The sequence below is a fragment of the Geospiza fortis genome, unplaced genomic scaffold (genome assembly GCF_000277835.1).
Source record: "Geospiza fortis unplaced genomic scaffold, GeoFor_1.0 scaffold318, whole genome shotgun sequence".
In the NCBI taxonomy this organism is placed as follows: domain Eukaryota; kingdom Metazoa; phylum Chordata; class Aves; order Passeriformes; family Thraupidae; genus Geospiza; species Geospiza fortis.
In genome coordinates, this window is record NW_005054371.1 from 2,862,412 (window position 1) to 2,874,447 (window position 12,036).

Consider the following 12,036-nt stretch of genomic DNA (forward strand, 5'->3'; position numbering starts at 1 on the left):
GAACTTACCTCATCAATAAAGGGGATTAATACTACAGCTTCCCAGGCTGGTATTAAAACCAATTCAGTGCTGTACAGGAATGAAACATTTAACTGTCCTAGCTGGAAATTGCTTAGCAAATGTAAAATTTTGTACTTATTACTAACTTTACAATGCACTACATATAGTAACATGTAGAATATTTAACCATACATTTAAATGTAGAGATAGAACTTAATTAACAAGACATGCAAAACCACCAAGAATAGAGTAAAATAAAATAAAGCAGATAATGAGTAAGCAATAGATAGATAATGCAATTTAATTCTATATCTTACCTGGTAACATTTAGGTAGCAAATCTTTGCTAGCTGCTGGAAGTACAGCAAGAAGCTGTTCAAATGGCATGAATGGTTTTCCAAGTTCAAACTTGATTTTGAGTTCACTGATATTGTGAATATCTGACAGGTAAGGTGCATAATGATAAGGGTAATACCTGCAGGTTAAAAAATCCCCTAAGTGACATGACTTAATTAGAGCACAGCAGTGTTCACAGATCAGAAACAAACCAAACTACATTAAATGTTCCCAGCATAGAAGATGAAATACCACTCTATCTTTCAGCAGTCTCCCATTTAATGCTTTTTCTTACCAGCTCCATGATTGAACTCCATGGTAATAATAATGCAAAATCCATTGTATTGCCTGGACATAACATTCAGCTTGTTCAGCTAAGAAGGCACTTAAAGGAAAAAGGAAAGATACTTATTAGTTTTCTCATTTTCACTGGTATATAAAAAGTAGTTAGCACCTTATACATAGGGATGAAGGTAGAACATTTTGGGAACCTAATAATACTATGATTTTCTAGATTCATTTCCTCTCTGGTCCTCAAATACTTATTACAAAAAACTTATTTGTAGCTCTTATTGCATTAGGCAAAATCATCACCACTGCAGTACTCTGCCAAGTGTTCTCTGCTTTTGACATGGGATGAATATTCTGTCTTTTATTAGAATCACAAAATGTTGAGGGTTGAAAGGGACCTTACAGATCATCTTGTTCCACCCCCCTGCCATGGGAGGGACACCTTCCACAGACCAGACTGCTCAAAGCCCCATCCAAGCCCTGGCCTTGAACACTTTCAGGGATGGGGCATCCACAACTCCTCTGGGCAACCTGCTCCAGTGCCTTGCCACTCTCACAGTAAAGAATTTCTTCCTTATTATCTAAAGTAAACCTACCCCCTTTCAGTTTGAAGCCATTATGCCTTGCCCCATCACTACACACTCTTGAAAAACACATCTAATACACATTGACAAATGTATGTCTCGAATACATATCTACAATGACTTGGCTTCAGCATTTAGGAATAAAAAAGTAGTATATACTTACTCAGACACTACTTCTACACCCATTTTAGTCATGTAGTAAGTTCTTTTGTATTGCCTAAACTCAGTTTCAAACAGATCATCATCTTCTGGTTCATCTTCCAATGTGGCTGGAAAACCAGTCATGAAAAAAGAGGATTAACATTCACTTCTCTACTACAGTAAGGTTTGAAAACATTCATTTCTGACATAATACCTTAACTTTATTCCTCAATTCAAAACTATAGGTACTCACACCTTCCTTGTACTGAAAGTAACATGAAACAATCAAACAAAATCTTTATCCACAGAAATTCTGGAATTTTTAAGACAGGCAACCCATTTTTAGCCCAATTACAAGAAAAGAGATCACATAAGCCGTCATCAAAAAGTCTGAGAAAATATTAAAATGAATTTTAAAATTTAATTATGTTTAGCAACATCATCTAATATCATGTAGTAATATTCATACATTTTTCATAATTAATTTCAAAATATGAGCAAGAAACACTTCCTACAAGTAGAATGAGTTTAAAACCAACCACAACCAAAAATCCTAAAGCTATACAAAAATCTGTTCCCTTGTCCCTCATCTAAGAAAATACCCATGCATACAATTATCAAAACAATAATACTGTTGAAGGTTTGTTCATTAATTCCTTTAACTCATCATGGAAATACAGGGCAGGGAAGAAGCACCTCTAAAGCTTTAGCCCCACTCTCTCTCACCAGCGCAGTTCCACTTCCTAGCATGTCTTGCATTCAGAGTAAGCTCATCTCTGACATGCAATTCTTACAGTTCTTTGAAATCTATACACATATTTTTGTTATATGTGTATGGAAAAATTATTTGCACTTACTTTTAGGGGTCACTTCACCTTCATTTTTTTCTAAAGCAGCCAAAGATATAGAATTTTCCTGAGCCTATTAAATTAAGATTTGAGATAATGTAAAAATACAGGTTAATTGCACAAACCCCATTCAAAACTTGCAACTCAAAATGCTACAATCCAAATGTATAAATATTATTTACTATAAAATCCCATTTCCTTCTCTTACAATTGCTTCAAGAAAATTATTTAAGCAGACAAAAAGGACAGATCAGACAAAAGGAGCAGTGTCAAAACGATAACAATTTCTCAAAAAATGCCTGAATATTTGTGTTCCAAAATGCTACTCTTTCCAAAATTGCTCTGTACACAAAGAACAGGATAACAATATACAAAGACAGATTAAATGCAGAGGAATTTTCTCCTGCTACTCTACACTCTGCTGAAGCATATAGTGAAGGGCAGTCAGTGGAAGTGGTGGTGAGGAACTTGACACTGGGGCAGAGACAGATGCTGTTATACAGTTGTACACACGTACACAGGGTACTGTTTTTTATTAGTTGGTTATATCTAGAACTGCAAGTTTAATACTGATCTGAGATAGCTCACCAATGAAATTGCTTGTTCCCTATTTGTTGTCCAGTAGTTAGCCAATACCAAGACATATATGAATGTTCTATCAGTGTATCTGAAATATATGGAACTTGCAGCAGACTATGCATTAAAAATTAAGATTATGAAGCATAGCAGGTTTGATCATAACACATACAAAAGTTAAGTTCTGCTGGTTTTGAAGAACAGCAAAGCATTAAATACAGGTTTACGAGACTTTAAAAATCATGAGCATCTGCCCAGACTGAACCATTTCATCACTCACAACCAGCAGTGGATACAGGCAGAATGCAAACTGTTAAAATTTACTACCTTTTCTGGTTTGAAAAAAAACCTCAAAACAGAGGTTTATGCCACTTAATTTGTCTAAGATTAAATTACTAATTTGCAAAAAGTAACATTCTTATTTCTGATATTGTGCATATAATACACTGACCTTTTGTTTCTTTTTATTTTTTCTGGCTTCCTCTGCTGCAATCCCAGCTGCTTCGTTGAGGTATTTATTGCCCACTTTACTTTCCAACCACTTTAAGTCAACAAAGACTTCACTGAAGTGCTCACGATCAAACTGTAAGATTAAAATAAATTTGCAAATATTTGAGGGATGTCAAAGTTAGAATGCCAGATTAACAATGTCTTTTTAGTACATGCATTAGATTACATCTAGAGTAGTCTGTACAGAAACATTTTGCCCTAGAAGTACAACTGAACAGATTAATACTAAAAATCCTATTTCTCAGCAATTTGTAACACACAGCCAAGCCATATTTCTTGTTTTCTTTCAGTGAGGCAGCAAGGTGTAACAAAAAAGAATTAAATAACTTCTACACTTCACTATCAACTCTAGCAGTACACAGATAAGGTCTGGTTAACACAGCCTTGTGCCACAGATCTAACACTTTCCCAGCTCTATCCAAGAACCAGAAAATAAGGCTGAGGCAGGGACAACAGATGATCTCCCTCTTTCCAAGTTCAGCAAAAGATTTAATCCTTTCCATTTCTATATGGCCTATACCCTACCTCATCTCTAGGATGGATTACTGCACTAACACTTAACAAGATTACCTTCTGTACACTCGTTAGTTCATGAACAACACTGATGTCTGCCTCTCAGAGATGCTCCTTGATCTTTACTAGTGATTTTCATAAAAAACTTGGAAACAATTCTCCCCCTCCAAATCCTTCAAACAGCTTGCTCCACAGGAAACTACCAGCAGGGGAAAGAGAATATCACTGTGTTCAGCAAGCTTTAAGAATACACAGAAATCACAGACAATTGGAAGAGACCCACGAGGATCACTGAGTCCAACTGTTATGTGAACAGCCCTAGAGGGATTGAACACAGCTGAATTATTGGCACCTGCACCAGAGGGACTGAACCCACATCCCTGGCATTACTGGCACCTGCTCCAGAGGGACTGAACTCACATCCCTGGCATTACTGGCACCTGCTCTAACCAGCTTTGCCCAATACTGTCACACACTTTGACGGGAAGTGAGTACAATGATTCTACTGGTGAATCCTCATTTGACTTGCAGTATCAAAAGCACTGTGCTGGCTAAAGCACAGATCAAATGATTCAATCTTTTTCCTCTTATGCTATAGGATCAGACAACAACTGATAGGATTCCATCTGTTCAATGCTATAACATCTGATTAAACCACCTGTAAAACACAGCCATTTAACAGTTCATTAAAACTACAGTATGGTGTATTTTAGGGTACCATACTGAGTTTAAATTCAACATACCATACATTTCAAAGTTACTTACATCTGACAGTCTTGTAAGATATTTCTCAAAACGTTCTAAATTCAGATGCCCATTTTCATTGATGTAACCTGTTGAGAAAATTAAGTATGCTTTTGAAGTAACAATTCAACAATTTTAAGATTTGCATTTAAATGATGCATAGGTAATAAAATGCAATCTTGCCACCTCTCTAAGGAAAATGTAGTAAATACCAAACATTCTAATGCGAAAAAAAAGGTCAATAAATACAAATACATCAATGTTAATGATTCTACTTTCTACAACTGAACTTAGTTTTCTCACCTCCCAGTTCTGGCAAGATACCCATGTATGTTCTATAAAGTAGCGGCAGTGCATCATGATTAATGTGTAAATGAGGTAGATGAGGAATAAAATCATTTCCTACAAGGAAACCCATTAAGATCCAATCATCTATTATCCTTTCAATATCATATTCAAAAGAAATCTTGTCCTAGAGGAAAAAGAAAAAGGGTAAAAGAACAACACTCAGGAGTATAATTTTTGTTGATATTTTTGCATAAAGACTGCACACATACACACATTTTTTCCCATCTCCCAGCTCCATTAGAACTTACCTTTACTGGAGAAAATTCATAATCAATATATTCTCTCATCAGTGATAAGTGCAGTAAATGAAACGTGGTTTCCTCTGGTGCACACACTCTGTAAATTATTCAAACCACCACTTTAATTATTTATAAACACACTTTCAACATTAATATTAATAAGTCCAAGGTTACCCAAACACAAGAAATTTTACTAAGATTCTATCTTTGTAGAAATAATGTATAAACATTTCCTTGAATCTATTTTGAGACAATATCTAAAATTTTGCAGTAGCATCTTCTGAACACTAGATGTGATTGTATAGAGAAGAACTAACTTAGAGAACATCTGTGTGGAGTTCCAAGCTGCAGTAACTATTTCCTAAATCCGTATCCCATTGCTCAAAAAAAAAGACAAACTAGTCTAACTTGGCACCAAGCCTCACCATTTTAGGGTATTTTCTAACTGGTCTGAATGAGAACAGAGCACACAGATTTCCATCTAAACCAGCTGGGTAACATTTGTAGTCATTTGAAATGCTTCTAGTAAGAGATGAATATGCTCAACTTGAAAATATGCTCTGTATGTATCATTTTATGGCTTCAATGCTGCACTAGAACAACAAACCAAGTGTTTGTTTATGGCATAGCCAACACATATTCTGCCTTCCCTTTTTCTCTTCATTAAAACTACTCATAAAAACCCTATGCCAACATTAGCTCCAAATCAGTTAATATCTACACCAAAAGATTAATGAGCTAAATGATGTATTTCCAATTAATAAAGGACTATTTCACCTTGTAGATACTGTAACTAGCTGAGACCACCTCCAGTGACAAACCAGCATAAATACTTGTGCCTTGAAATTTTAGAAATTATCCCATAAGGAACATGTGTGTGATAGCAGCCTTCAGATGCAAGACAAAGTCATGTAAGACAAACTCTGAGCTACATTGGGCTTCAGAATCAATTGTGCCATTTTTAAAATGCAATTTTCATATTGGTATTAAAGAATTTTGGCAACCAGGTTGATGCCAAAAGACTCTAGAGACATTCTGCCCTTACTCTTCATTGCACTGGACTTTGAAATCCTGATAAGACTAGCAATTTCTCTCCATGAAAAAATTAATGGAGAGATACCAATTTGTACATATTTTCAGGATTTTCAAATTTCAAACTGTAAGTATCCACAAAAGTGACAGTATTGACAGAAGGCAATTCCTGTAACTTACAGAAGTAAATTCCTGTAATGAGCAAAATTATTCAGAAATTACAACATGGAACAATGCTTGGGGGGGGAGGGAATAAATAACACTTTGCCTTTCGATTTCATACTTTCAGCAATGAATCTTTCAAAAAGTAATCACACTCTTATTTTACATTATTTTATTTTTTAGAAAGGTAAAACCAAGGTTTCACTTTGATTGGCTGTAAAGTCTTTAAAAATATTGCAGTGTTGCATGCCAACACTACCCATGAGTATCAGTGAAATGTTGACTGCAAAGACTGAAAAGAAAGCATATTTCTGATGTTCATCATATAGTCCTTGGCAATAAAATATTCCTTTATTAGCAAAAATTACACATTTATCTAAACATTTATGATTTATCCTGTGTTATCCAAAATCCGTTTAGTGTCAGAAATGTTTATTTGTGTCTCTCCCATCTTCTACCTTTATGTACCCAATATATGCTTAAAGGTCCTTCAAAGAAGGAACCCAGCCCCAGTAAGAGTTATAAATTTGTAAATTATTCCTGTATTACTTCAGCACAGCTCCAGGTACACACAGCTCTGGAACAAGTCACCATCTTCTGACTGTTTACAGACCACAAGTTACTTCAATCGGGCAAACCCTGAATAAAAGCATCTACCCAGCCATTCGAAGAGAGTTTATTTTAGTAATTATCCTAGTAATTTATGTTTATGCACAAAACCTCATATATATATATTTACATATATACATTTTTTAAAGTTAATATATGCATAACACAGTAATGGAAACAATGTCAATATAGCCCAGGTTGCTCCATTATTACATGAAGAAAAAAGTAAATCACACCAAAGTTGTAAGGATTTTTTTATCAGCTGTTCTAACAGCATATATTTTTTCATGTAAACCAATTGAAATGCACAATTCAGCACGTTGACTTCCCTAATTTCATGACTACTCTAACCCAAAGAATAAACTAAGACTTAAATAAATTACTATGCAATCAATAAAAGAAAACCCAAATCACCACACACATCTGTTTTAGTCACCCAGTATGTTTTGGATTTAATTTCATCATAAATAAAATAAGAGTAAAGTTAAATCAATTCACCTTTGAGCTTTTTTACCACCAAATCTGACTTCTTCTCTTAAGAGCGCAAAGTGTGCCTCATGACTTGTTAATCCCAGCATTATCTATTACAAAGAGATATCAGAAAGATCTTACTTTTTAAATTTTGTTTAAACCTTTTGAGCAGTATAAAGAAATTCTGATGCTTGGTTTCATTACAAATTCAAAAGTTTGCAGGAATACAAAATGACATGCTTGTTTCAAATAATTTTAAAATCCTATGAGCTTAGGAAGATATCAAAAATGTAGACATTTGACAAATCCCTGTTGTTGTTTGTATTGTCTTAATTGCACATACCAAGTCAGCATCTAAGCCATAGAGACAGTGTCTTGTGTTTGGATCATGATGGGGCTTTGCTTTTTCTGATCTGATGAACTCCATAATTTTATGCTCACCTTCCCCTGGAGTCTGGACACCAAAACAAACAAAAAAATTCAGCAGTAAGTATTACTCTGTACCAAAAAAAATATTTAAAATAGGATAGTAAGAAAATATAACAACCTCATGGCCTGATAAGTAGACTGTTATTCCTTGCCAGGACTTGTCTGTGGAAATCTTCATATTTACAAAATATTTAAGATGCTCATTCAATCTGGCCATGAATTCAGTTCCTGAAAACAGAAACCTAAGTTAAAGTTTTTCACTAGTTTGCATTTACATATCAGAAGTATTATAAAATAATACCAACAAATAAAACTCCTGCCAGAGATGAAGGGGATGACTGGTTTCTTTCCTAAGACATTTCACTTTTTACATAGTAATCTAAAAAACTTTTAGAATGAGACCCTACTGAACCCTACTGAATGTTACTAAAATTCCAACCCTACTGAATGTTACTAAAACTTTTGTACAAAATTACTTAAGCCTTTGTTGATTCTGTCTTCTAGTTTTTAAAAAAAATGCCTAAAGATAGGAAAATAGTACCAAATACAGATGACAAACGATAAACACTTAAATTTAAATAACCAACAAGTTATCTTACCTGGTGTAATACAGTTGGAGTCAAATCTGGCTTCTGTAGGGAGAGTTTCTCCCTTTTCCAATGCCTTTTTTATTTTGTCCTCTGCCTCTTTTGCTGATCTAAAACAAAACAGCATTGGAGAGAGAGTAGAGAACGAATCTTCTTATTCAAATGTTAATATCCTAAGTACAGCTTTTTGACAAAATAAATGTAGTTGGATATTTAGAGTGCTTAATAAATAAAAAAGGAGAGAAATTGAATAGTTTGAATAGTTTGAATAGTTTGAATACCTGAATAGTTTGAACTTATTTCTGATACAACTAAGGTGGCTTAAAAATAGCACTTTTTTCATAGAAATGTGACAATCCATTACTATTCAAATGCAGTCAGCATTTAGATTACCAAGGTGATCATATAATGGTTGATCACAATGAATGGCTATTAATGTTGAAACAACAGGAATACTTGTTATCTAAACATCTGAAAATGCTACCCCAGAACAGTAACTGTTGTTAAACAGAGTTAAACAAAGTTAACAAAAGTTAAACAAAGCAGCAGGTGTGGAATTCCAAGGGAGTCACAAATGAACAATTTACCATGCCCAGTAACGGAGAAATTAACAAACATCAGGCTGGACTTTCCCGGCCAAGAATTTCCTATTTCTGGTTTATTTCTGAACCATAAATAAAGTAACCACCAAAGTCTTTGGTTTTTGTCTGGCTCAATTCTGCTACAATTTTCTATTTAGAACTCTTACTCTCTGCTTCCTTTCAACCTCCTTTATTCCTTAAAGAAAAAATTACATCAAAAACCAAATCACAAAAAAAAATTCACTTGCTTGAAAATGTTTTCTCTTGTTCCTTTCCTGCAGCTTGTTTATGCTGCATTTCACTCACCATCCTGGTACTATCAGACCACTGGCTATTTTTCCTTATAGCAATCTTTAAAAAGCTTCCAAATCTCCTAAAACATTAGTGCAATTCTTAATGTACTTGCAGCTCTGTATCTGAGCTAGCTTTGTAACTGGATTAATTGGAAATCAGTTTCATTAGAAATTGATTTTTTTCTATGACTTCCACTACAGTTACCAAATAGGCATATCTAGAACTAGCATTCATAAATATCAAAGACTCTCACAGGTTATGAAGCATTTGGAAACATCAGAAAGAGCTCCACGGCAGAGCTGTTTCACAGAAAATTTCATAAGAAAAAGCTCCCTTGTCACCAGGTGCCACATACACAGAGAAAAATTTACGTAACAAGCAAACTTTCCTTTTGGAATCCTGATTTTAACATTTTACAGGTAGCTACCCTCGTTCAATTAAAATTACTGTCAAAGGCACAGCCACTCACCATGTCTCTTACTTTGCACGGCACACATTTCAGTAAGTGGGTTCTTTTAAGTGTTTACTATTCTCAAGACAGAGTCAGAACCGATCTTCTTACCTGAAACGTCTCCCACGCTGCTGATTCATTTTTGCTCTTGGAGCTACTCCATCAACCGCCATGAAGAAAACCTTCCTTGGTTTAATAATTCGAAACAGTACTTCCAAATAGTGAAAAATATTGGCAAAAATCTTATCTTCTGAGATTCTGAAGTGGACATCGTCATCATTTGGATGTGAACACTGATGTATAATGCCATTCATGTCCAGGTACAAGTTGTCAAATTCTGGAATCTACAAATGCCACAGTTAGTACCAGCTGGTGAATGCAGGCACTGCCCAAGGCACCCCTGAGAGCACTCTGGAAATGAGCTGAGGTGGGAAGACCTCTGTGGAACCACCTGCACACCAACAGGCAGAGCATGAGTATCTGGGTTTGCCTGCACATGCAGTCTGTTACTATGATTTTCCTCAGTGAGCAAGTCAGCTGAACAGATTCCTACTTTATCCTGGCTGTTTCTGGAACCTCAGGACTTTTGTCCCTTTGCTCAGACTATCTTCTACATTGTAAAATGGAAAAGCAAACCAAAACCACTGTTTTCAGGAAGACTTTTTCTTTTTTTTGTGAGCCTGTACATTTAACCGATTCAACCTTTCATAGCTGCACTACCAACAATAAAAACGACAAAACTGAGTATGCAATTTCCAACAATATTTCCAAGCAAAACTGGCTTAAAAACCTTTAGAGTTCTCCCCCTGTTCAGCAGCTCCTACCCCAACCACTGCATGCTGTCTCTTCAGCTATGCTTGTGAGCATCTTTCAGTCTAGAGAGTGGAAATTAGCACCAAAAGCAGAGAGTGGGCAATAATATCCATTTCTTACTCAGACTTGGCAAACAGACTTTCTTTTTCCATCTAGTTCTCTGCTCTTCTAACACCCTTATCTACAGCAGTCACACTTTTTTTTAAAGGAAAAAGAAAGCCTTGCCAAATGTACACAAGCAACATACAGAGAACAAACACTGGTAAATGCATGACACAAAGGGGTCAGTACTACTTCGGTGCTACCAAAATGCACCACAAGAGCAACTGACATTAAACAAATCTATTCCCTAATCCCCCAGTAAAACTGATCACAAAAATCCCCCCATCATCACACCTAGGCAAAGGCACTGCCAGCTTGTTACAGTTTTCTATAGCACTGCTGCTGACACATTTTTAAAGGCACCTTGTTGGGCTTGCATTTATCCTTCAGATGTAAGAGAAATGTAACTGTCTTGGAAAGAGGAAATGGTGAGGAGAAGAAATTAGAGGCAGGATCAGGAATGATCCCCACAGAACTGCTGTAACTAGTCTTCTGTTGCACATCATCATCTTTAGTATGGTTAAACTCAGTAACCAAACTGCTCTCCATGCCTTCAGATAAATGAGCAGGGCAGCGCACAGGCAGCATTTTAAAGAGACAAAACCTAAAGCTTTTACATGGAAACAACAGACATGAAAGGTCCTATGTTTTCTTCAAGAAGCACAGCTATGATTTAACAATAATGCTGTTTTGGTTTCGTTTTTTCTACTCTTAGCATATACTCTAGACGCCAGTATGTGTCAGTTTGTATATTCAAGTGACCGGGAAGGGTTAAGCCATGTTTACTGTTTACCTTAAGAGCTCTAACTGCCTCTTTCAGAAGGCACAAAGGGTAGCACTCCTTGCTGCCAATCCCCTGGTTAGAGCAGACACTGCTGCCTCCTCAGCTTGCCACAGTTCCTCAGCACAAGTTTAAGGATGTGTGAGCAGGCTTCTAAGGAAACAGCAGAAAAGGCAGCATAAACTGCTGCTGCCCTGCTACACAGATAGCTTTAGACACTTCAGAGAAGGCCAACAGATCATAAGCAAAGACCTAAGCTTTAAAAAACTGCTTAAAACTAGCAGGTAAGGCCAAACATCCAGATTGGGAATCACTTGAGCTGGGCATCTTAGTTACACTGACACAACAGCTATTTAATCTTTAAAAATCACAGGTGTTTAGGGAAAACGTAACAATATTCAAACACACTCTCAATCACCTATCTCAGAACATCTTTATTCAATCTATAAAACCACATCTGTGACACCAGCTGAAAATTATAATTAGAAGCGCTTGTATCCAACAGGTACCAAACATGACATCTCTGAAAAAGATGACGTCTTTGTCCAACTGTAAGCAGTACGATTTAGGGATTTCATTTCCCAGGCTTGAACAC

The 12,036-nt window shown here is 35.9% G+C and overlaps 1 protein-coding gene across 1 annotated transcript in view; it reads right to left on the minus strand.

The window, feature by feature from the left end:
• XRN1 (5'-3' exoribonuclease 1) overlaps nucleotides 1–11,209 on the minus strand; it is a 33,117-nt gene extending 21,908 nt beyond the window's left edge. Inside the window, exons 1-15 of the mRNA XM_031060035.1 lie at nucleotides 11,024–11,209; nucleotides 9,857–10,089; nucleotides 8,432–8,529; nucleotides 7,951–8,060; nucleotides 7,747–7,857; nucleotides 7,431–7,513; nucleotides 5,139–5,226; nucleotides 4,846–5,014; nucleotides 4,564–4,631; nucleotides 3,227–3,358; nucleotides 2,209–2,272; nucleotides 1,374–1,479; nucleotides 631–720; nucleotides 318–474; nucleotides 9–101 (exon numbers count right to left, since the gene is read on the minus strand). Of these exons, the coding sequence (XP_030915895.1) occupies nucleotides 9–101; nucleotides 318–474; nucleotides 631–720; nucleotides 1,374–1,479; nucleotides 2,209–2,272; nucleotides 3,227–3,358; nucleotides 4,564–4,631; nucleotides 4,846–5,014; nucleotides 5,139–5,226; nucleotides 7,431–7,513; nucleotides 7,747–7,857; nucleotides 7,951–8,060; nucleotides 8,432–8,529; nucleotides 9,857–10,089; nucleotides 11,024–11,209 (1,788 nt within the window). The remainder of the gene's footprint in view (nucleotides 1–8; nucleotides 102–317; nucleotides 475–630; nucleotides 721–1,373; nucleotides 1,480–2,208; nucleotides 2,273–3,226; nucleotides 3,359–4,563; nucleotides 4,632–4,845; nucleotides 5,015–5,138; nucleotides 5,227–7,430; nucleotides 7,514–7,746; nucleotides 7,858–7,950; nucleotides 8,061–8,431; nucleotides 8,530–9,856; nucleotides 10,090–11,023) is intronic.
• Between the last annotated feature and the right edge of the window lie 827 nt (nucleotides 11,210–12,036).